General features: G+C 38.4%; 1 protein-coding gene across 1 annotated transcript in view; it reads left to right on the forward strand.

Moving 5' to 3' along the window:
• tenm3 (teneurin transmembrane protein 3) overlaps nt 1-26534 on the forward strand; it is a 517897-nt gene that overhangs the window by 389574 nt on the left and 101789 nt on the right. The window contains 6 exon segments of the mRNA XM_034688142.1: nt 3713-3886; nt 5324-5388; nt 17540-17659; nt 18750-18833; nt 19710-19834; nt 22999-23239. Of these exon segments, the coding sequence (XP_034544033.1) occupies nt 3713-3886; nt 5324-5388; nt 17540-17659; nt 18750-18833; nt 19710-19834; nt 22999-23239 (809 nt within the window).

The following is a 26534-nucleotide window of genomic DNA, read 5'->3' on the forward strand; positions in this document are numbered from 1 at the left end:
AAAATAGTCTTCCAAAGGTTAAGGTAAGAGGGAACTATTTATTGCATAAAAAATGAGTTTTAGTTGCTTTTGAAGGAAAAGTGCTCCATATAAAATGTGACAAAACATCCGAAAGATTTGAAGAAAGCATTCTAAAGTTCAGTTAAAGTAAATGTTAAATATATCTCTTCATTGTTGGTTTGAATTGCAGCCTCAGCAAAGCATAGTCTTGTGTTTGTCTTTTACTTAACGTACACCAAAACACTAAACAAAAGTTTAGAATAAAAACAAAACACAAACCTAAAGATTAAAAACAAGACTACAAAGACTGGGTGTCATTCATGGTATTTTTTGGCAAAACCACAACTAGACTCCTGATGAGATTATTTGCTATCATGCTCCTGATGGAAATTTACATGAAAGAAAAATAAGCTCTGTAGAGCTAAACTGTATCTTAACAACTAGTGAGCTTCTAAAAATGACAACTAGCAGCAGCAGCTCTCCTCAGAATCCCTTCCTTTTGTACTAGGTACCTGTTTTGTCTCTTTTGCAGCACAAGCACCTATTAGATGGCAATGTTCACTTCAATACACGTCAATATTTGCTTAAATAAAATCCGGAATATACTAAAAGGGTTTAAATTGTTTTCCAACATGATCACTTCCATTGCTTTCAACAAAGCTCACAACGTGCAGTTTCCATGCAACAAGGCACTTTCCAGTACCATCTGTTTTTCCTATCTTGCTAGCTATAAACAGCAATTGAGCTCATTTAGAGGTAGTGTTTGTAATTGTGAGGGATGGACAAACTGTGTGAGTACATTAGTTTTAGCTTGCACGCGTATTAGCTATGGGACAGACCAACTGGCTGCGACCAAGTTGCCAAGACTTGCGTCATTCTCCTCTGGTCATTTGTTGCCTTAAATAAAGGAGTCTTTTCGATCAAACTAAGACGTCGCACAATTTATGGAATAAATATTCTACCATTTATTTTACATGCATGATTACGAGTTGGAAAGTTGTTAATAAGTGGTCCTGGTAGACTCGTTTTCCTTAATATGTTTCAAGCATGCTTTGGCAGCAAAGTGGTCACTTGCTTCTTTGAGCTCCATGATTTTAACACAATGAAAACCTCTCCAAATTTAATTTTTGTATATGAGTTTCACCAATGTGTTGGATGCAAAGTCATTTACTTTTTAGATGACATGAAGTATTAAAGGTGTGTCTGATAGAACACATAATACGGTAATTTCACAGGTAAAATAACAGGTACAAAATTTTAAAATCATGATTGAGATGAGATCCCTTTCAGTTTATAAAACACTACACTCATCAATGTTTAAAGGCTTATTAGACCTACATCATCAACAATACTCCTACACATGCATACACTTAGAGGGGGAGATCAAAACAGGGAGTAAGGCAAGTGTGTGTGTATTTATATTTTACCCACCACACATAGGCTACTCAAAGCAGGAAAAATATAAAAACCTTTCGTCTGGCAGCCAACAATTCAGAAAAAATTCCAACAGAAGCCAAAATATCTGCTGCTTTCTGAGGGATTTGATAATTGCCCAAAGATTTAAAATTTCTATTTTTTGAATCCCGTTGTTTCACTTCAAGCAGTTTTTAACAATACTTTCAGTGAAAGACTTGGTTTTTCTTTTGTTATGTTACTAACTACATCTCGTACTTTCAATTATAATTGTGCTTTAATTGCTTTGAGCCGAAAAACAAAAACACGGTAATGTTAACTGTCTTTCTCTCTGCTGTCACACGTCTTTTTTTTTTAATCCATCTCTCCAGCTGTAAATCTCTCTCTCTCTCTCTCTCTCTCTCTCTCTCTCTCTCTCTCTCTCTCTCTCTCTCTCTCTCTCTCTCTCTCTCTCTCTCTCTCTCTCTGTGTTCTTCTATCTCCCTCCATGTCTCGCCTGCAGGCAGGTATTAATTGAAGGGCTCTTGTTATAATAGGTTCTAATTGTTAATCACAGCGCCTTGTTAGAGAGCAGTCTGATTGTAATTACAGATGCTCGTTAGCCAGGCTTCTGTCATTAATTAGACATTGTGACCTCAGTAATTACTGCAGCTATACATGTATGAACCAGTGACTTTCTCCTGACAGCTTTTTCATGCAGGTACTAATAGAACTTTATATAAGTGCTTAAAGCAGTCAATACTAATCCGTGCAGTTTCACACCTCTCTAACAAATTGGATTAGATATCCATTTGGTCTTTACATTTTGCATGGATAAATTGCAGATGACTTATGGGTAATTACTTGGTGCAAGACTGGTGGCAGAAGGTGGTTCTGCTCAAGTTAAGAGATGCACAATAGAAAGAAAAAATGCACGTCGCAGGCTTCATTAATCAATTTAATGAGCACCATAAAGCTTTGTCACCCTGCATTGTGGCTAACACAAGGGAACAGTTCTGTGAGATTAAGAGAGTCACAGCTTTTGTGGTCCAAACATGGAGTCTCATAGTGGCTTTCCTGTCACTGCAAATACCTTTTCTTCTCTCTGTGTTGGCAGGCCACAAAGAATATGATTTAAAATGATCTGTTTATGTTGGTAGCAGTGGATGAGGGTCGAAACCCAGGTCTATACAGGACCTTTTTTTTTTTTCAAACCCAAAAATCAATACCATTTAAGCTCCTTAATACTGCTATCAAGTCTTGTGGTATGCATAGGCTAGTTTCTGGGCACAAGCGTCCAAGTTTTAAACCTGCACTGTTTTTAAGAGGTCAGTCAGTCTGTTTGCTGCTGTGCATCATTGGTGAGGCCAGGAAGGAGATGAAAGCAGATACAAACTGATACAAACTTGACCCTTGTGAGAGACATAAGGCACCGAGCATGACCCAAACCTGCTAACTATTGTATTTGTGGTCTTTGAATTAAACCCAATGCAGCCAAGGTAACCAGAGCTCTGAGTTTGTGCCGCATTACGTAGTTGTCAGTAGTCTGCAGGAGCCCAAATGGCCCACGGCCTTCATCCTGCACCCTCTGCCCACATGTTGCTGCACTCAACTTGTCTGCTTAATTTTCCATACCATCAAGTTTCCTGCAGTCTCTGCTTCATTTAGCTTGATGTCCACCATCCTTATCCCATGAACATTCACCTCTTGAGTTAGCCATGTGTTGCGTTACATATATAAATAAACATCAGCACTGAACAGGAGGTAACGTAGTTACATAGAGAAAGTAGGTCCATCATTTTGCTTATTTGTTACACTTTAACATCCCTCATAATAACTGTAGACAATCCCACCCTAATGCATGGGTTCAAAGTGAAATTTTGACTGCCTGTTGTCGGCCAGTATGACCGAACCTAACCAGATCCTTAACATTTGTAAATGTATATATTAATGAACCTGTACCTGGCCCGACTGTTGAGTCAAGACGGGCCTGATCATACAGGGTATAGTTCAAACTTCTAGTACCACGTCTAACCAATGGTGGAGTTTGCCAACCCACTATTTAGGAAATGCTTTGAGCTGAGCCTTCATATCTTTTTACATGCATGAACACAAGTGGACTTATTGAAAAAAAAGCTTCAATAAGGCGTCTGAAGCCCACAAACAATGTCTAAAATGGGTCATTATCACAGCACACAGCCTGAGCTGCCATCAGGGGGCGACAGTGTGCTGCATGTCATTTCGGATGAAGGAAACAAAGTTCTGCGTTAGTTTATTTATATTAATCTCCCTATCTTTCTTTCCTATCTCTCATCTGCAGGCACTTCCTCTTCAAGACAGGTACAGGCACCACCCCCCTCTTCTCCACGGCAACACCTGGCTACACAATGGCAACAGGCTCTGTGTATTCCCCGCCCACCAGGCCGCTGCCGAGGAACACCCTGTCCCGCTCTGCCTTCAAGTTCAAGAAATCCTCCAAGTACTGCTCATGGAGGTGAGATGGGAGAAATACTCACTTTAAGTTTTTTGGAGCTCACGTGTTAGTTTCTAGTTAAAACAGAAGTCTAATCAGCCATATTTGTGAGGAGTTGTCAGTAAAAATGCGCCAACTTTTTTGTCAAATTCCTTATAAAACCTTGTGTGGCGGTAGCTTTCTCTCTGGTCATAAAAGGAGTTAAAGTTGGGCTTAATCGCTTCAAGATTGAACAAAGTTTTAGTGTGTTTAGCAGCTTTTGACTCTGCGTTAATACTTTTTCTCCCAGACTGCTCAGGATTCGGATTATCTCCAGCTAATGTGTATGTGAGAGGGATTCAATGTAAAGCTGATTATCACCGGAGCTTTCACAACATTGTGAAATCTGTTTTAGTGTTTGTGCCAAATACAGAAAGAGAAGCAGGATTCATGGACGACACAAGGTTGTGTTCAAATAACTTTAAGATAATCCAGATGAGAATTATACAGATTTTCTGAAGCACTTTTTTCTATCCAGGATCAGGTAATCCAGTTCAACGTTATTTTCTTTTTTTTAATCTGTTTAATAAAAAAAGTAAAACCAGATTGAATTAATGCAGATCTAGACTTTTGAACAGTCCAGTTTTCAAGAGTTCTAAACAGGACTACAAACTATCCACAGGGGGCGCCAAAATCCACACAACCTGAAAGACCCTCACAACTGCTTTAGATTAAAGGGATAGTTGGTTATTTTTAAAGTGTGGTGGTAGGAGGCCCTGACCCACAGGGAATCCCGGCCAGCTCAGCCCCTTTGTTGAGAAACCTGTTTGAGAACTGGTATTGAAGCTGGGCCTTCTACCAGTGTAGACAGGGTCAGCTCTATCAGCTAATCAGGTCTGTGATGTACTAGTCAACTTGACTTTTGAAATGGGACTACCTGATCTTTTGTGATTAAACAACCTCTTTTTTATTTCTTTGAACAACCTGATTTCAAGATTTCTATCCGATAGCTTTAACCTGATTAGATTTATTTTAAAGAACTGGGATCTGAGGAATCAAGAAACATTAAGTCAATGTTTCTAGCATTAGAAATTGCTCTGATGTGTTATGTAAATAAGCAAAATCTGAAGAAAACCAAGTTAGATTTTTGTGTTTTGACTTAACAGAATTTAGAAGTATGAGACATTTAAGGATACTCCATGAAATGACACTGTATATAGTTTCTGTATAAGCAGAACTACCAAGGTATGCTCTGGCAGACTCATTTCTCTGCAGAGCTAATGGGTTACAAACACCATATGTCACGCAGGCTTTACAGTCCTTTGCAAGTATTGTGGCATCTGATCCAAAATGAAACTTTGAGAAGCTGCAACAAAAACTTGGTGAATGTTTCTTTGTTGTGTGAAGGTTATTTAGACAAAAACAGTAGAGACAAAGACAACTTCAACATAATAAAGATCTCTTTGTGTTTCTCCTCAGGTGTACAGCGCTCAGTGCTGTAGGACTCTCTGTGCTGCTCTCTGTGCTGCTTTGTTACTGCATAGGTAAGAAAACACAAACACTAACACACAACTTTTTTTATGTTATTCTGTCTCTTTTTTCATTTTTAAAATCAGTGCAGTGAGTGCATGCACACAGATCAATCTGAAGGTTTTCATTTCTGCTCCCCTGGACGTGTCCACTTGTAATCCTGCCTCATCTCTCCTCTCATCTTGTTGGTTTCCTTCCCTCTCTGTATCGCAGTGTATTTCTTCTCTTGTTGCTGCACACGTCGCTTTTCACTCGGTGGTTTCAGCCCATCAGATAAACACAAGGCCAGGGTTTCTTTTCTTCAGGCCTTTTCCCTCCCTTTCTCCCTTTCTGTACCTCTGTGCAGGGATGTGATACCAGTGATGTGGAGAATAGTATGTCGGCAGATTTTATAGTTTATTATAGCTTGAGTCCACCTTGGAAACAAGGTCTTAATATCATAGTGAAGTGAGATGCAAGACAGTGTTCCTTATTTGAATTTAAAATGTGGGTTGATTTCAGTCATATTTTTGTCTTTGTATCTCACGTTGTTTTTGTCAAGAGCAAGTGCAACTCATGTCATCATACAACATGCACCACTGTCATTTACCTGGGCACCTACAGGGTTCTTCATCTCTGGGTGTCTTTTCAAATTCATGGCTTTTCTTTCATCCTACAGAACAGGCCACTGGTTGTAATAGGGTGCTCATGTTTGAGATGCCAGCTCCTCGTGGTAGCTTTGTTTGGCTTTTGACAAGATAGCTTATGGTTAGCTAGTTTTAGCTTTTTACTTTGACTGTATGGAACATATTTCTTACTAAAATTCACCTGGAAACAATTCAGCCAATGGCAATAAAAAGGTGCATAAAGGTGGTAAGAATTTGCACATGCACACTTGTGGTAGATGAATGATTGGTTAGAAAGGAAAACTAACAAGGATGTCACTGGTTGTCTGCCTGAACAGAGCTGGCTGTTACCCCTTGTCTTCATTTGTCAGGGCAGCATAAGGAGAGAGTTTAACACAATTTTTGTTGTCAGTTTATTAACCATGTTTTCGTCTCTAGTGACGAAATAACAAGTCCGAAAGTCCACCAGTAGTTATCGTTAACACTACATTTTTAAAGCTTAACATTTTTCTCCATTACAATCTGAAAAAAACAATAAAAATTTTCCAGTCAAGTTTTTATTTTTCATGTAGCATCAATGAATACCAATTTGAGACACTAATCATTGTCTCCTTCAGAAGAAACATGATGACAGACAAATATGTCGTTCATCAAACTGCAGGAATATTTTCCCAGAGTCTAGATTTCCTCTACAGCTGCTGATGAAAGGGAGGAATTTACTCAGAGGAATAACTGGAATACTTCATTGTCAGGTTTATTTAGGTCTAGATAAACCTGATAAAGGTAGCATTGAAAAGTGTTAATTTGTATAACGTGAATACAGATTCCACATTAGAGTATTCACTGTGAGATAACTTTTCGTCTTATAGCCTTCAATCAAACGTACATGCAAATAAAGCATCCTTCTGTTACAGCACATGCAATCACCAAATTAATATTGTTGACAGGGATGTGGATGTGTTAATACTATGTGATTTTGCTAATAATAAAATAAATGAATGCCTGAAATGACTGCTTTTAGGAAACTGCTGATAAAGATATTAAAATGCACGTAGTTAAAAACAAAACCATGACTTGTATCTTTGATTAGCATGATAGTAAATGTATGCTACCTGCAGAGAAATGAAGTGTACTTTAGCCTCTCAAAATTCTGAAAATAGATTTAACAGAGAGGATGAAAGTGTAAAAATCAAAGCCACTCTTCTGGAAAACATGAAAAGCCTTACTGTGGTTCAGTATTTTCCAAAATGAGAATTCAAAGTGCGTGAAATATTCAGAGAAATTAAGCTGAGCATCAACCCATGCACAGCAGCAAGAGCAGCATGGTGTGCATGTTGGATTTCATTTATTTGTTTATTAAGACTATGTAAATTTCGAGTTTTTCTGTTTTTATGAGAATCCAGCAGATACTCAAACAAAGTTTATACTTTGTATCATGTTTTTTTTCCTTCTTATTAAGTTGTGATTTTGGATTTATTGAAAGAAAAATAGTTACACAGTTAGGACAGGGTACCACCAGCAGTCTTTTCAAGCAGTCTTATGAAGACTTATCTGTAAAACTATCAACACTTCTTTGATGAGGCTGCTTCTGACTGCATGTAATATCTTCCCTAAATTGCATAATTCTAAATACTGTGCTGGACTTTTGGCTGCGCACTCGCACTCCTACATTCACTGTGTTGATCACTGGCCAGATGTCGATGATGTTACACCCCCTCTATTTATGCAAGCAGCTATAGTGTGTTGTAAATAGTGAAACATAGACGTAGAGTAAATCTGCAGTGTAAATGTAATCTCTTACAGCCCTTCATGTCAGTTTCATTGAGTTCTAGTACAAATCATTTTACACTGATGCTTCCACTGTCAGAACAAGCCTTGGGCTTCGTAGTAATGCTGTGTTTCACCTCTGCATGCAGTTTTTGGATGGCATCTTCACTCAAATGTTTTTGTAGGTAACATGTAGCATACTGTGGTTTGAGTATATAAATTAGGTTTTTGAAGCCAGCATTATCAACAACACTGTACTGACGTGTGTACTAGCATGATGAAAGTTGTGCCAGCCTCACAGTTTGTGGAGGGACGTGTTGAAAGCTGCATAGGAATTTAATCGTAAATGCCTGTTGTCCTTTTTTTTACTTGCAGTGTTTCTGTAATATTCTACCTCTTTGTTGCACATCTTGCGTACAGCCTTGGTTTTGTCCATTACTTCACTGTCTTTAAGGTTTGGCTTTAAGGTTTGTCTGTGTCTTCAGCAGAGCAGCTCCACGTTCACCACGGTTGTGTTTCAGTATCGACCTCACGTGGCCAGATCTCGTTGCACAAAGGCTGATCTTGTGAGACAAGGGACTACCCACAGGAAATGGAATCTATGAAAAGATCAATATCAGGGTTTATAAATCAATATCTTATCATTACAATGAAAATCTAATGAAAAATCTATCTTTTTAACCCAGCCCTACTTGCAGCCAGGTTTAGGAGACAAAGAAACACAGACTGGTCAAGAAACACGGTGAAATACAGGAAACAGGAGGACAGTTTGAGAATCAAAACACTATTATACTGTACCTGCATCAGTCATGAGTAATTAATGAAAAATTAGTAGCAGCACTGTCACAAGACTTGTCACTTTTTGATTCAGTTGGAACATCAATTTTGTTATAAACAGCTTAATGTGCAGTAAGTTTTTATTTCCCTCATGAACTTTGCAAAACCTGAGCTGGCAGTAAAGCAGTGGGAGGAGAGATTTTCAGTGTTTACTGGGACTCAAATATGTAAATCTGATTTTTTTTTTGAGAGAGATTTAGAGATGCAAACTCCAGCAGAGAGACAATAGTCAAATTAGTATGAGCTCTTAAAATCCAGACGGACTCCTCATATTCACATGTTCCCTCCTCCTCCTTGTGGCTCTGAAACTGTCAGTTTGCTGCTTAGTAGATTCTATGGGAGTTATATTTCATTTTTCAAAAACCCAGAGAGGAAGAGGAGTGGAGAAATGAAAAAAGAAAAAGAGGAAGGAAGAAGACTGGAGTATTTTTTTTTTATGTAAAGGTCATTGATTCCCAGAATGAACAGAGGCAATTATGAACGGAGCTCGGATGGTCCTTGGACTTGGAGATCTCCTGCCTCCAGCTAATTCAAATGTGCATACGAGTGTGTGTGGGTGGTTGGGTAATTTTGGAGCAACATGCTCATCTTTGTGTGTGTGTGTGTGTGTGTGTGTGTGTGTGTGTGTGTGTGTGTGTGTGTGTGTGTGCGTGTGCGTGTGTGCGTGTGTGTGTGTGTGTAAATTGCGGGCTCCCTTGTGCAGGATTGTTAGAAAGATGTGTTTTTCAGCAGAAGCATCTGTTAAGAGTTTCCAGGGATTTTATGATTCAGACATGTATACTCTCTCTTTCGACACACACAGACACACACAGACACACACATGATTGCACACACACTCCATGACTCTGTCCCCCACACACGGATGAGCACATGCTCGCAAAAACACACACAAGCAGGTATTTTCTCACTAGAGACGAACAAGAGCACACAGGACTACATAAACAACAAACATGCACACGCACACGTATACACACAGACATGCACGCACAGGGCATAATATATTTGTACACGCTCTGTTACACTCTGGGTTTGTAAATCTGAGCAGACTGAGAGTAAACAGAGCGGAGCGAGGAGGGATTTGTTATTATTGGGAGATTAATTACACAAAAACACATCTCACTAATCAATAAATACAAAATCTAATTAAAGAGAGAAATCGTAAAAGGCCTTAAAAATATGAATACTTTTTAAAGTTAACTAAAAAACACTTGAAGGTTCAGGCTTTTCTATATAAATGTTATGTTTTACTTTAAAGTGCTGTCATCAGCACTTGTCTTATTCATACACAAAGAAATTTATTTTAATACATTTATTTTGACAAAATATTACTGTCAGTTAGGGTTTATATTAAATAGTAAGATAATGTTAATTTTAATTGGAGAGCACTTTCATTTAAAGTGCTTTACAGGGATTCAAATAACAGTAGTCAAAACATTACAATAATCAAGAAAAAAGCACAACCAAACCAAACAGGGCAGGTGCTGAGTCAATTAAGAGCGCCACTAAAAACAAAGAAAAAGACGACTCACACACTGCAGGGCTCTAATGGTCCAGACACTGTAATTCACCGAGGCAGTGACATTTCGAGCAGACTTGCTCTTCATCCCAGAAAGTAACTTTGGACATCTTGAATACACTTCTGAGTAAAACCATTTAAATGCCATGGAGAAACATCTAAAAAAAACAAGACACAAAGAAATATCCAGAAAACCTCCAGAGTCATACACAACAGTGAACAAGTGGGTCCTCGGCTTTGCTCGAAATAACTCAACCAAACATGCCTGTCTAATATCAAGAGGCAGGCTGTTCCATGATGTTGGTGCATGAAATGAAAAAGCAAGCTCGCCAACTGTCATCTTTCTGTCCTTGGGAACACTCAGAAGACCAGCCCCAAAGGAATGAAGTGCCTGGGCAAGCACAAAAAGGTTCACCAGGGGCCTCATTTACAAAGACTTGCGTGGATTTCCTACTGAAACATGGCGTACGCTCAAATCTAGAAAACGTTGTACGCACAAAAATATCCAGATGTATGAATCTGTGCGCAAGGATCAACAGCTGTAGAAATGTGTGTATGCCAGCCAAGAAGTTGGCGTGAGGCACTGGACATTTCCACGGTCATTTCACTCTTGATACATCTGAACTTTGCAGTGAAAAAGAGCGTACGCCACGTTTTTGTATGCACGCACCCTTTGTACGTGAGGCCCCTGGTCAGTCAAGTTAGAGGGTGCACTATCACTTATGTTAACAGCAGCACCTGAAAATTAGTTCCAGCCTTAAGAGGTTGCAGATGAAGAGAGGCCAGCATTAGATCAATGGACTCATGTTTTCTTGATCCAGTCAGAATAGGAGTGCCATGCTTTCTAAAACCAACTGCAGCCCTAACAAGCTCTTCTTTGGCAAACCCAACAGAAGGATGTTACAGTAATCTTGTCTAGATGAAACAAAGGCATGAATGAGAACCTCAACATCATCAGTTAACTGGATTGATCTTATCTTGGCGATGTTTCTGAGGTGGAAAAAGGCTACTTTTATCAGCTCTTTTATATGTGAATCAAATGAATGGGTTTGATAGAAAAGAACACCAAGATTCTTCACTCTATCTCTGCAGTCATCCAGTGATAGAGTACAATTATCACAAAGGTAGCTTGATTTCCGCAGGTCCAATAAATAATAAGGTAATCGATCTAGTTCCTGTAAGAATTGGCATTCATAGTAGTATATCATCAGCATAGCAGTTAAATCGATCCCAAAAGAATGCAAAATCTCAGCAATGGACCAAAGGTAGACCCCTGAGGGACCCCATGCCTAACATCACAGGACTCTGAAAAAAATGTCGTAAAACCCATTGAGATTCTTTCATGTAAGCAAAATTGATCAAAACAAATCAAAATTTTCATTCAGCTACTTGTAATAAGTTGGATACATGCAGTTTTAAGAAAAGTTAATGTCTTAACGGGGCTTAAGAAACATTTTTAGTTTTGCATTCGTGCAAATATATGGTATTCATATTGCCATGCACAGGCCTTCCCATGTATATTTGACCAGTTCATTTCTAAAAGTCCATGACTTCACTCTACTATCTAAATCCTCTGTAAATGTACCATATTTCAGTTAACAAATAACTTTAAAAGTTGACAAAATGCAAAATGGAATTGGAAACGTTCTCTGGGTTTGCATATGTCACACATGCACCTGCAAGACCACAAATGTAAAAAGTAATCCACAGTTTCTATTTTCTTTCCTGGTCACTGAGTTTATGCGCAAGGCCAGATTGTGTTGAACAAAGACCCACACACACACACAAACACACACACACACGCACACACACACACACACACACACAAACACGCACACACACAAACACGCACACACACACACTCACACTCACGCACAGACATAAAATCCTCCTCTGTGACTAATTGAGCCAGAGTGTTCCTCGTAAAATACGACCCTGCATCAGACTGATACTCAGCAGCAGCTACCAGACCTGCTGCGCCTCTGTCCAGTAAACCCATTACAATAAACTTGTCTTTGTGGGGAAGTCAGAGTGTAATTATTTAGTGAAACTAGTGCATTTAAACGTTTATTTCAATGTTTTTAGTCCACTCTATTTATTCACCCACTGTGTAATTCAAAATAAGTTCAATAATAAAGAAACTCCTTAGTCTCAATTTTTCCAGGAGTTAGCCTCCCCCCATGCATATGCAGCATCTACTAGCAGACCTCGTATACATATCACCGTGTTTGTAACTTTACAGATGCCGATGCATAATTATTTAATCTGCTGAATCTGCCTCCTCAACAGTTCAGAAAATAACAAGGACACAGTGTCAGAAACACAGACAGCTCCCTCTTACACATATGAGTGTGGCTCAGATGAATATTAATTCTGCTGAATACATTATTCAAATACACCTCTATGGCGGAGGTTCTTGAGTTTAGTATGCAGTACTACATATTTAAGTAAACAGCAGAGGTTTTCTTTGTGCTGGTAGTTGACTATAATTTGTATGTCTCAAAACTGATAAATCTATGTAAGTGAGCATTTAAATTAAACCTGCACACAATTTTCTGTGTCTTTTTCTCTATCTAACAGAAATTCAATTACATTTCAAACAACTTTGTTTATCCCATTGGGAGTAAAGGGTTTGCGGTAGACTGTGCAGAAAAAACAAAAAACACAAGAACATACACATTAAGATTAATTTTACATTAGAGTTGAAATATGAACAAGACATTAGATGCATTCTGATATTAATCAAATTGATAAATAAATACACAAATTAATAAAAAAAAAAATTATCAGTTTTCATCATAGGAGAAGTCTGTAAAGTTATCCTGAATCAAGTGTAGGGCAACTTTAAGCTGTCTTAACTTTTTTCAACTTAAATTAAACAATACATAAATAAATAAGTTATCACACTCTGCCCACAGTCTGTCTGCAACCTCTGATTGCCTCACTCACACTCTGCTGTGAAATTAAACCCTCTCTGAATATGAGCTGATTATACGTGCAAAGCAGCCTGAAATACACACTCCCAGGTTGTCCATGGCTTTTTTCATGTTGTCCAAACTGTCTCGCATGGCTCGCACTTTAGTCTGTAGAATATATGCCTGTAAAGCATTCCGAAGATTTATCAAAGTCTAAATCAAGTCGCTGGAGAGTTATCTGTGGTAACTTTTAAAATTGGGTCATCACACTCTGTGAGGTGTAAGGCATGTCCAAACATTGTACTGTTAAACGTGTCAATGAACAAAAGTCAATGAGCTCATCGCTGTGACATTGATTAACTCTGATAATAAGTGTTCTCACACGACCCCGCAGAGTTCAGAGAAAGCGGTCTCAGGGTAATATTTACGTGATGACAAACTGTATCGTGATTCCAAGTGTTCAACCACGCAGCAGAATCGCTCATCTTCAACGACTTGCAAGGGTTGCTCATCCAAAAGGATGACTCCGAGAACTGTCTTGTTTCTGTAGTTCACTGAGTGAACTGCCTCTTTTAGTCTGCTTAAACTCATCATTTCCTTTAGCATTATGGTTGATTGAGTTGAATGTTATACACAATTAGTGCATCCCTTCCTCACAGACACTCCCACTAGAGGCTTAAATTCCACTCCCAAGTTAATACCCTCTCGCCTTAACTTATTAAAAGCATTGTTATCAGGGTACATACAGAAGCAGTCAAGTTAAATATCTACAAATATCAGGATAAACTGAAACTTTTAGTTTCCCCCTGCATGTTGCAGATATAACAATGAGTATTTTTTGTAAATTTGCTTGTAAAAAATAGAGTGCATGTAAGGTAATATATTGTGTGTTTAGTGTCATGACTGACTGGATATTCTGCTGTAAAATGGCAGAAAAAAATGCAGCAAAGCAAGTGAATGCTTTCCGGTAGATGTATTGTAGCATTGTAGCCACTGTAGGCAGGACTCAGCTTTCTCTGTCAGTGTGGCAGCAGAATTTATTGCTTCAGTTGACTTTTACAGTCTAACCTGATTCGATATAAAAAAGGAAAAAAAAAAGGAAAAAATTCCCTTTAAAGTGGAGGATCTGGCTGCGGTTTTCTCTCTCAGTGTGAGTCAGATTATCAGGACTGAGCTGGGATCAGTTTCCTCGTCTCATCAGAAGCTGTAAAGGTGCAAGCTAGGGGCTGGTTCCCGTCCTGCTTTGAACACAGGACGAGCGTTCGTCTTTCATCGATCCCACCAGTTTTCCTGCTGCAAGGGAATGTCTCTGACAGTTTTTTGATGCACAGACCAGTTTATATCTATTTTACAAAAGACAAATAACAATCTATGAAGCAACAGGTCATTTAGATCAATTTGCACCATCTGTCTATCACACATAGAAAGTTTCAACCAAACTCTGGATTTTTTACCTCCCTCATTCACTACTGCTTTTCTTTGAAATGCTGTGTTAATTCCCACATTTCCTAAAAAGGTTATGTAAGAGAGAACCAGCCTGGTATGACTGTTACCATGGCCATTAATCATCTTACTTTATCACATACACACTCTCACACTCATATGCACACACTTGTATGAACACACTCATACATGTGAGCTCCTGTCGATTAGCCAGCACTCTCCCATGACCCTCTGCTCCTGTCCTCACCAGGAGGGGTTGTGGGTAACGGGCTAGCACAGCACGGCTCTAATTTAATGAGGCAGAGGTTTGTGTGTGTGTGTGTGTGTGTGTATGTGTGTGTATACGTGTGTGTGTGTTATCACAGACCAAATGTTCCCAAGTTGAATCAGTAATTGGTCCTTGACTTGATTCTCTCTGGTATCTGCTGTGAGGACTACAGACTCCTCCTCCTGCTCTTCCTCCTCCTTTAACACAGCTTTTTATTCTCTTTTATTTTTGGCTGATTTAATTTAGGTCAATAAATATTGGCTCATGGAGATGCTTGATTTGTTAGTTATGTTGGTAGTGGTCTCTTAAAATCATCAAGCCGTGGCTTCTGATAGTTTCTTTTGCGGAGCAGGTGTCAGCTCTCTAAAATGGATTTAATAAGCCATTCTGAGCTGACAATAAACATAATTGAATTTATTTTTTGTGTCCCTGTGACAAACTGTCTCCTAAAACTGCAGTCTCTTTGTGGAAATGTGGAAAAGACAGGTTATTGTTCACTTTTGTTTTATATTATTGTTCTAAAAATGACACTAAATGTTAGGGTGTGATGTAATACAAAACAAGGCGCTTGATGCATGCAGGTAACTTACAAAACAATCAGCTAATCTAATAAAACACACTACTAGAAGAAGATCCAAATTTAAGACTTGCAAACTTTGCACAGCATGGATATACATTTTGTTCAGATCATTTTTTCATTTAAAGGACTAGAAACAGTTGACCATGCCGTGTGATATCAGCAGTGGTGGACAAAGTACACAGCTTCATTACTTCAGTCAAAGTATAGATCCTCCAGGTCAAATATTACTCCAATACTAGTGAAAGTTGCTCTGTCAAATTATTATTTGAGTTAAAGTACTGGAGTACTTGCTTTTAAAAATACTTAGGTATTCAAAGTATTTCTTATTAAACCTTAAAACATTGTATCGTCAAAATACATAAATGCAGTCAAGAAAATACATAGGAGTACATTCTGTTACATCATGACTATTTAGAAACCATTAGTAGAAATCTCTAAAAACTACACCATGGAATAAAAACAGCAACTAAATTACTCCAAGCACAGACACCTTAGTTTGAAATGTTTATCTGGAATGAAACAAATGTTACGTAGCTCAACACGCTTTCTCAGGTTGGACAGTGAATTATTGTATGTTCAGGCAGAGTGGGAAACAGGGAGAACATATCAAACATTACGTTTCATTCTTCATTTCAAAAACCTCTAACACGGGCTGAAGATATGGTCATGGGTGCTCAGGTGGAGAATTATAGCCATCATTACCACCTCTAAATGAACTGCCTGATCTGAGTGAAATTTGCTTTGTGTTTGCTCCACGCTCAACAGTGGAGAAGCACGATATACAGGTACGACTAAACCACTGAGACAAACAGAACTACGTAAACACATTTTACTATCTTAGGGATCAGATTTCAGAAAAGAGAAGGAAATTCATGAGCTGATGTTAAAGCAAAAGTAGTGAATAACTAGAGCATTGATAGAAATGTTGTGGAGTGAAAAGTACAATAATTGTCTTCTGAATGTAGTGGAGTAAAATTAATAAGTTCCCCCAAAAATAATACTCAAGTTAAGTACAGATATTCAAAAAATGTACTTAAGTACTGTACTCAAGTAAATGTACTCTGTTACTGTCCACCATTGGATATCAGTATGTCTCTGTAAAACCAGAGAAGAGTCCTTACTGTTTAATTGCAGTGTGGGATTCTCTTGGACTGATCAGGAGAGCAGAAAGATGTATTCTACTTCTGTTACTTTATGCTGAAAATGTCACCTCAGCCCCAAAGTTATTCATCAGAAAGTCAGGATAAATCCTGCAGACTCCACGCAAAGTATAGGAGAGGATCCAAGTTTGAGGAGGGGGTGTGATGGTAAATAGAAATGGGTTTCATGGAAATGTGTGTGACTGGTTTAGACCAAATTATCCAAAAAAAATCTGGTTTCAGCAAAGTTTAGAGAGAGAAGGAGAAGGAGAAGATGGTTTAGATGGAGTGAAAGAATATATGGCCTGCAGAGGTTAGGGTTGTAATGTGTTGTGTTAGATTATCTCCCAGAGATGTCTTTTGAAATCTTGAGAGAGAGAAAGTAAAGTGGTTGTAATGGTTTTGGTTTGGGGCTCTATGTTTGTTTATACCACATATCATGTGTGTTACCATATGGGCTGCATTATGTGTGTGTCTCTGTGTAGACTGAGAGAATTATAGATGTTCTCCACGTCTTTAAAAGCACGATGCAAGTGCTCAGTATGCTCAACATTGCCCTGTACATTAGGCTGCATACATGTCTATATCTGTCTTCTTGTATCTGTTGTGTCAGACAGTCATATTTCACCTATTTGTCACCCTTTTATAAAAAAGGATGATGTTAAGAAAGCAAAATATATAGGCAACAACAAGAAAAATGTCACACATGGATTTATTTTGAAGGAGGGAGAATAATCAGTGTCAGAGATCGCATAAAATATCAAATCCTGACTGCAGCAAACTGAAAACATATTCATATGACAACAAATGTTATAAAATAATAATTGCCTTTCTCAGACATACTTCATGGTTGTAATCTCTCCATTTTCTGTATCCTTCCAACATTTCCTTTTATTCTATTTTCTTTTGTCTCCATTTTTTTCACAATAAATCACATTTCCTGTCCCCATCATTCCTCTCCTTTTCTTTTTTTTCTTTATCTCCTTTGCCCTCTCTTGCCTCTCACTCAAACTCTTCCCTTTCCTTTTGTATCTTCTTTTTATTTTGCTCGCTATATTCACCTCTGTCTTCCTTTTTCTCTCCTTTTTTCTGCAGCAATGCACCTGTTTGGTCTGAACTGGCAGCTTCAGGAGAGTGAGGGATACGGAGCGTTTGAAAACGGAGGAGGGGGGAGAGATACCACTCCAAACACCTTTATGGTGTCCACAGACAATGGTGAGTTTAAGCTGAAACGTTTATATTCTCTTGATGAGAAAAGTGCTAATGAGAGAAGTTCAAAAAGGTGTAAATATTTCTACATGACAAAAAAAAGTTGAAGATGCAGTAAGAAGAAGGTCAGGAGCCAATACTTCTCTCAGTGTACCTTTTGTATGCTGAAGAAAAAGTGGCAAATAAAACAAAGTTCAATAAAGTGAGCAAGGCATGCAACTAACTTTTTTAAGGCTCAGACGAGGGCTGTCACAATATCAGATTTTTAACTCATGGTGGCAAAAAAATTAATTCTAACAAAATCATTATGATATTTTTGGAAAACTGTAAAAAATAAATAAAATGAAACCATTTATGTAAGCTGCTCATTGTGGAACAAAATCTGTGTAAACTGAGCTGCTGCCTGGCTTGGCCAGGAGAGTATTTCAGGACCCTCTTTGAAAAGAGATTATTAATCACACTGAGTTTCCTCCTTAATAAAGGTTATATAATAAAAGCACTATGAATCAAATTAATGAAAGGGAAGCTACACTCTGCGGTAAAGGCAAGCTGGCTAGCTGGTTTCTGAATCTTCTTCTTCTGCTGCTTCTCCTTCATCCTGCCTCCGTTTTATGGTGGATGGCAAATAACTGCTACCAGCCCATACTGTGAATTACTTACATGGTATTACCATTAACATTTTTCTGGCACGATAATAGTATTTAATTTGTTCAACGACAGTTATTGTCAATATCACTATCTTACAACAGCCCTTAAGCTCAGACCAATACATTGGTTAAAACTGCACGACTAATTCAGACATATTCATCTATTGCTTCACTTCAAATATTAAGATGATTAAAGTAAATAAAATATGCCCAAACAGCATGTAATTACTGTAACTCATTATGCTGCTCATTCAATTTCAGGCAGTTAACTTAATTGGTGCAATTAAATGCTGATTAGGTCACTTGAACCCAACTATTTTGAATTATTTTGAATTTCTACTAACTGTAATTATGCCAAAATATGGATTCAAAACGAGAGACTAGGTCTTAAAGAACGAGAGACCTGGTTATTTTTTGTTAAAATTGTTTCGTTTTTTTTTTTTTTGCAGGTAAAATGTTTCTTCTAGAGAACAACACTATCGACATAGGAGAGGTGGACGTGGGGAGACGAGCACTGCAAGACGTCCCACCAGGTTAGTTGCACACAACTATCTGAATAAAAAATCTTACATTAAGGAAAAGGTTGGAGTTTCTCACACAAATTACACTGTCAAAGGTACAATACATTTCATTTTTTGGTAATAAAGTGGAATTAAACTCTATATCATTGATTTTTACTAATTCTGCTTATAGAGGATGGTTCTTTCAATCTCGACTTACAGGGCACATGACTAGATTTCGAAGTCAGAAGTGTTGTGGTTTCATTGCTGTATGAATAGGATTGTTTTCTAGCAATTTAGCGGGCATTGTCTTTTCACAGGAAAACAATATGTGTGGAAAGTGGAGGAAGCAGAACCCAATCAGCTATTATATAATCCTGAATTACATCGGCAGCCATCAAATGGCAATTTGACTTTTATTAATGTCTTTAAACAGATATACAGAAACTACACTCTCACTTCTGAAACTGCTTGACAGACTGGACACAAAGGCAATACACAGAAATTAAGTCACAGCTAGAAGTCCATGATCACTAACACTGACAGCCTATAAAAATTGCTCATTGCTTTCAAAGTATTGTCAGTATAGCCAGTGGCTTTGGTGGCTGTAGTTGATATACATTATTTTTTGCTTTCATCCCAAAATGGTAAAAGAAAGAGATAAAATATTGAGACAATAACAGATATCTTTATCTTCTAAAGCTTTACTTTAATATTCAGGACATAAACCAAATGTGTTCAACCAAATGTTAAATCTGTGACTTTTTGAATTTGTTATCATGTGAGCATTTTAATGTATGTGTGAGATAAAGAGGAAAATTCTGTATAAATCAAGTTGAGTGTATATCAAGAGTTGTTTATTGATTCCAAACACACATTTTGACTCTTGCTGTTTTCTCTTTATCTCAGGTGTGTTTTGGAGATCCCAGCTGTACATCGACCAGCCACAGTTCTTAAAATTCAACATCTCTGTGCAGAAAGATGCTCTTGTTGGAGTGTATGGTCGCAAAGGCATCCCGCCCTCACACACACAGGTTGGTCCTACAAACACACTCACTTTTACATTTGTTTTCATTGTCCAACTTGAGTTTGTTTGTTCATCCCTTAACATTAATCTGATGGCTATCTAATGTGTCGGTGTCATGACAAAACATGCTCTGACAGGAATAGACAGTTAATGAAATATCCATCTCTCTCCTGCCCACTATTGATTGAAATGTCATCACCTGACAGAGATGGGAGAAAGGGGCGGGACCAAAAGAACAGTTATAATGGACTGAAACTAAAGTAATTGGCTGGGGCGGAGAGGCTGACAGATGTAATAACCAACTCAGTCAGACAATTTTTTATCAACTTCATCCCCATAGAGATTACTACTTAGCTTTTTTTGCAGAATACTGTACTTGACTCTATGTTAGGAGCATCACTTGACAAGGGATATTGGTCTATTGAAGCCCAATAACTCCTTGAATTTTAAACAAAGTTACTACAATTCTGTATTTCAAAATGGCTCAAATACTTAAAACCAGCACTTTCACTCTGAAATAAAGACAGTCCAAGCCAGCAATGTCTCTCTGAAAGTTAACCCACAGAGCAAATAATTAAAGACTTGACTCATAGACTAGCTAATATTGTTCCTCTGAAAGTCTCCAACTGATTGAGAAAGACATTACTGTCATCCTGAGAGACTTCAACATATAGGCGTAGTCAGCAATGTTTCCATGAGATAGTCAAAGCTAGTAAAGGCTTTCTTATAGATTAACAAAATAGCAATGTCCTTCTAAAAGTCTCATAGATATACAAGCAAGAAATGAGTGTTTGTAAAACCTTGGCAGACAGACAGCCAGCAATGTCTCTTTAAAGACTTCGATGAATAAATGCAGACAACAATGTCCTTGACAAACTAACCAGCAATGGAAATCAGACATCAAAGAGATCAACAGAGATCAAACCAGCAATATATATATCATAGACTTCAATAGATAGACAAAGTATAATCAATTTCATCCAGATTTTTTTTTATAGATGAATCCAACAATGTCTCACTGGAAGACAGCAAAACCCATTTTCAAGACAGTTTAGGATACAATATGTCACAACACGCCTATAGGACAAAATGTACAAGGAAGATGAAGATGAAGAACTATAATACAGCAAATAGCTTCACTCTTTTGTTAAGCACAAGTTTACAGCTTATTAAGATTCTTGTTGAATATGAGCTTTAACATGCTCAAGAAAATTTAGTGTTACCTAATGTGTCTTTTTATTAAAATCTTATCAAACCAGATCAGCTGTCACCTTTGTTTTAAGTCTCTGACATTGTGTTAAAGGAACCTTGCAGAATCCTTTTGTTTTTCTGTTTCCAAGAAATATCAAAAGAGCTGAAAAAATTCTGCTTCGTAAAATGTCAAAACCTTAAATCCTTTTTGCAACTTTTCCAGCATGTCTAGGTCAAGTGCTCTATGGATTCTCAGTTCATAATGAAGCAGATAAGCTTCTTACAGACCTTAAACTATCCCTTTAATGACTGTACTTACATCTCTGTGTGGTGGATCGTGTCTTCTATCAAGGGATTAATCCCATTATCTGTAAGAGACAGCTTCATACAATGCCGTCCCTATCACAGCTCAATGTTAGCACTTTAGATAAAAGAGTGAGTGTGTATGTGTGGATGTCCTTGTCATAACCTAATCTATCTAAAACCCCTTTATTTCTTGTAGTGCAGATTGTCAGTCCTGTCAATCTGAGCAACAGTTCTTTTAGCTGAGAAAAAAGTCAAGTGTTTTCTGTGTTAACCTCTTAAGATGCTACTTTAAATGTCTCTTTCTTAGTCCAAGTTTATTGAGAGAACATTCATATGTTATTCAACTGAATTCAAATAACTAACGTACTGACTAGACAAATGTCACAGTAACCCTTTACAAAAGATCCCCGCAGGCGGGTGTAGGAAGGTTATTGGAGGCTGTTACAAACAATTTAAAACAAAAACTGTACAAGTTAGAGACCTTTGTCTTTGAAAAACTGAAAGCTATTACTGTAGAGTGGCACTGTATTGCTACTGCAGTTAAAACTCTCAAAACTCCTTTGCTCTCTGCTCATAGAAATTAAAGCATTTTGCAAAGAGTTTTTATTTTATTTCATGGCAAAAGTTTAATTCAGGTTTCAAATGTTACATCTTATAACCTCAAATCACCTTCAAGCTCAGGCCCGCTTCTGTTGCAGAAATCTGTCTTAAAGGGTGTTGAAGCTAGATCTGAACAGAAAAGGTCAGAGGTTATGAAAACATGAAGAAATAATCCTTGAAAATCATAAATATCACATAAATAATGTCATAGAAATCAGTCCAAACATAGATGGAGCTCCCTTATACATTACCCAGCCCCCCCCAATAGGCAAACTGCTCAGAGAGAGAGAAGGCATGAAAGGCAAAGCAGATCATTGCAAAGGTGAGGAGCTCCACAAGCCTGTAAACTGAACCTTCAGTAGAGTTAGCACTTTCACTTTGTTGAATATTTCATTAAACCTTGCTGTGTGGCCCCAACTGCGAAATGCCCAACTTGTAAAATTTTGTTGACCTAAAAGTTGGCCGAGAAGGTTTATTGAGTCTTCAGGAAGGTTAGCTTAAGTGTCAGAGGAGTACTCCAATCCCTAATCCTCTAAAGCAGCCATTCTTAACGGGTCTAGGCTCAAGACCTACCAGAACCCCCTTTAAGAATATTGCCACCCAATTTTTTTAAATTAGTTTTTTTAAAGCGAATGGCAAGGGGCATTAAGGTGGATTGCCAAAACCTACTGTGTTGGTATGAAAACCATGCCTAGTGGTTGGCAATATTTTGATATCTGTGGAGAGTCAAAACTACCCTATTACTGCTGGTGCACTGCATCATGGGATAAGGGTAATTTAGAATTAAAGTGAGGCATAGAGTTTTTGACAGTACTTTTATATTTTTTCCACATCAGTGACCCACTGAAAATGGCTTTCAAGGCTCTGAAGGGTTGCAGTTATTTATGCCTATTTTGTAAAGTTTGGTTTGTTATTCGAGATTTCACTTTCCTGTACTGATTTTCTCTCCAAGCCTATACAGGCAAAATTAATACAAGAGGCAGTGTTCAGTAACTCTGAAATGCAAGAGTAGTGGTAGTTTCTGGTTGATTATAACAGCAATAGTATTTAATTCTGAGTATTTTTGTCTTCCAGTATGACTTCGTCGAGCTCCTGGATGGTAGTCGCCTTATTTCCAAAGAAAAACGAGCCCTAAGTGACGGCGATACGGGACACGCACAGGAGGAGGAGTCTATGGGAGGGGCCAGACACGCACGCTCTGTGAATGTGCACGAGGCCGGCTTCATTCAGTACCTGGACACAGGAATCTGGCACCTGGCATTTTACAATGACGGACGCAACACGGAACAAGTGTCTTACAATACCATCGTCATAGGTGAGACACAGCAGTGTGCTTGTTGGAGTGGATTCTGGATGGTTTTGAGTTGTTTCTGTGTTTCTTTGAGTTTTCAAAGTCAAAATCTGAACATACGAATTGGGTATGAAAATTAAACCATCTTAAAAGTGTTTTGAACCTAGCTGTCAACTAGGGGGGCGACTTCACTGTTTTTTTTAATAAGTTTATGGTCTCCAGCTTCATACAGCCTATTTTGTAAATTATGTTCCCATGTAGAGTCAAAGAGACTAAAGCAGGGGCAGCTTTGACAGGGGACCTGGAATTTACAAGTCACTACCACAGAACCTGTCAACCAGGATATAAATCCAAACGTGGTCACTCAGTCTTCAAAACAAGATGGCAGCAGCTTAAACGGCAAAGACAATCCTTTATAAACTATCGTGCGATGTTACATACCTAGGTCTGCTTCCTATTTATAGTCTTGGTGTAAGGGTATGTATGTGTACTGCTACAGTACAGACAAATCAAACGACCTGGTTTATGTGAGCCTCAACAGAAAAAAAAACTTGTGTGAAATAAATTTGCTGTTGCCCGGGGGAGATGGTAGCTCAGCTGGTTAGAGCTGGCACCCCATGATCAGAGGCTACAGTCCTTGTTGTGCTGTTCTCAGGCTTGAATCCCAGTTCTGTCGCTATTTTGTGAATTTCATCCCTCACTCTCTATTTCCCACATTTCCCTTCTCTCTTCAGGCAGCCTATCAATTTAGGGCTAAAACCCTTATCTTCAAAAGTGACAGTTGCAAAAACCTCTTGCAGGTATATTGATTAAAAAGCAATGTATTTGGTATAGGTTATGCAATACCATGCAGAGCATTGCGGGTCACTAATAATTAAGTGGATCACACAGGCTGTATTTCTTCAAACTGCATCAAATGAATGAGGAGAAACATGTGCGATAGACAGCTGTAACAGTCAGAGTAATAATTATTAAATCAAACAATTTTGATCATTTGGAGCTTTTGTGCAAAACATTAAAATTGTGGCATTTTTTGTGCTAATCTTTGGGCTTTCAGAGACCTTAATTAAGCCTCACGAAATTAAACGATGAGTTTAACATCAGGCTATTTAAATTTCTGGTCCCAGTAACATAAAATCTATCTGAATGCTGCAGGGAACCTGTTCCATTTCAGATGAAGCACATATCCAGATTAACCCCTACGTTCAGAGGTAGAGTAGAAGTAGTATTGGCTGTACTAAAAATGGGACAGTTTTTTCACCTGAGGTGTGCATCGAAGTGTGTGTACACAGTAAATACATCAGAGAGCCAACAATGATTTGGAAAAAGACAGCGAGAGAAAACGTGATGGAGAAAAAAGGCAGCAGGGTAATTGGATGTTAGAATGTGTTGATTGGACCGACTGGTTGTAACTACGGCAACCAGAGTGTGACTGCGAACAAAAATCAGCTCTAACACTTTGTGTCTGGACCGCCTTTTTCTTTTTCTGACCTTTTCTGCTCCAGCTTTTTGCTTTTTCAGTTCTTTGTGATCAAATTCAATTGTGTTTTCACACAGCTCTGATCTTCTGTCTCTATTCTATTTTATTTTTTAGTTCCCTCTTGACCTTTGACATATTTGAAGGGGCAGGGGAGGAGATAGTTGTTGTTGCATTGCTAATCAAAAGTGAGGAAACATTTTCAGCAGATGCAATCACATGGAAATCAGTGCAAAGATGCCGCTATGTGTCAGATTCAATACATCTAGCTGAGACTCTCCTGATGTCCTAAGATTACATGAGAAATGGTTTAACCAAACTCCATTGAAAAATCAAGAATTTTTTTAATGTTTTGCTTGTGATTTTCAAAGGGGACCTGACAGCCCATAAATTCCAACCTTTTACAAATCTGCATCATAATGTAGTGATTTCATCATCCTTGCAGCCTTTTCATTATCATTAAATGACAGTGACACCTCTGCATTTTGGGTTAGTAAGACATATTTCAGCCTACTGTAGTGCACCTTGCTAGATACAGCGAAACTGAGACTCAGTGGAAACAAATGGACAGGTGCTCCACAGCTGAAACAAAAAGCTGGTTGTTGGTATCCATCAGAAAAATCCTGGTACTGATCCTAACTAACAGGTCATCAAACTGGGCACTGGTCAGCCTCAAGTAGCTGGAGGCAGCAGACAGATGGAGTGGGAGAAGGGAAAGCTTTGAGAAAGTCCAATGACGATATGAACACAGACATGACTAAGTTTGGTTTTCAACACATCTGGAACATTAATTATCTTCAATTTAATTATCTTGGACTACACTCCCAACACACCTGTTCAGGCAGCACTTTCCCCCCCTTTTGTTGCACATGAATTACTTGCCTCAGTTTAATGCTCATAAAAATGTATTACAAGCAGTATTCACATAATCAAAAAAGCAAATTGCTGACAAATAATTGCATTGATGGTGAGTCATTACCGCTATCAAATTCACAAAGACAGCCACTAACAGTCAGCTGTAACACAGCCATATGCTGTATAATATTGGACGTATAGGAACCCTGAGCACTGTTTTGAAGGAAATTGTCGGTGGGAGCCATATTGGAAATGCTGAACTCCACCAAGCTTAGTGTTAGGGAAAGAGACGGGGTTTGATCCTCCTAGCCAACAGCTATGTGTTCTCGCCTGTCAGTCAAGTCAGTCATGTCCTTATTTGGGCAAAACTCGTAATCTTAATATCATCTGAACCGTTGCATGAGAATAAAATTCACCCCCTTAGAGTGTGTGCCGATAGAGATATTAGCTGCGTGGACCCAAGCCGTTTTTTGAACCAGGCTGTAAACATGTTATTTCTGCTGCAAAGATCGTCTATTTTGAATTGGTGTATATGTGGTTTCCGGTGTTTCTGCAGCCAGCCTCAAGCAGACGCTCGATGAACTGCAGTTTATGACACTTCCGCATGGGCTTCATATTTGAGACCAGAGGTTGCCGCTTGAACACAGCCCAAATACTTGATTTTAAAATGAATACTGCTTCTGACAAGGAAAATAGACTTGATCTCAGTTGATCATTTTGGAATACCACCTGGGGTGGCAATCAGATTTCAAAGAGGGTCCATGTCAGCCCTAGCCATCCCATCGGACACGCCCCTGGAGATGACAAATGAAAGCTAAGTGAGGTAAACACTTGCTTTGCTTTTGTCTGAACTCTGGAAAACAGTTAGCCTTTTGATGATTTTATATCCAGCAATTTCAAATCAGATGAGATATTCCAACATCAAGTGGACTCCAGACAGCAGGTAAATCTTTTTTGGCCAAATAGCAGGTGGGGGACTTACTTCTT

Source organism: Notolabrus celidotus, chromosome 7 (assembly GCF_009762535.1).
Source record: "Notolabrus celidotus isolate fNotCel1 chromosome 7, fNotCel1.pri, whole genome shotgun sequence".
Classification (NCBI taxonomy): Eukaryota; Metazoa; Chordata; class Actinopteri; order Labriformes; family Labridae; genus Notolabrus; species Notolabrus celidotus.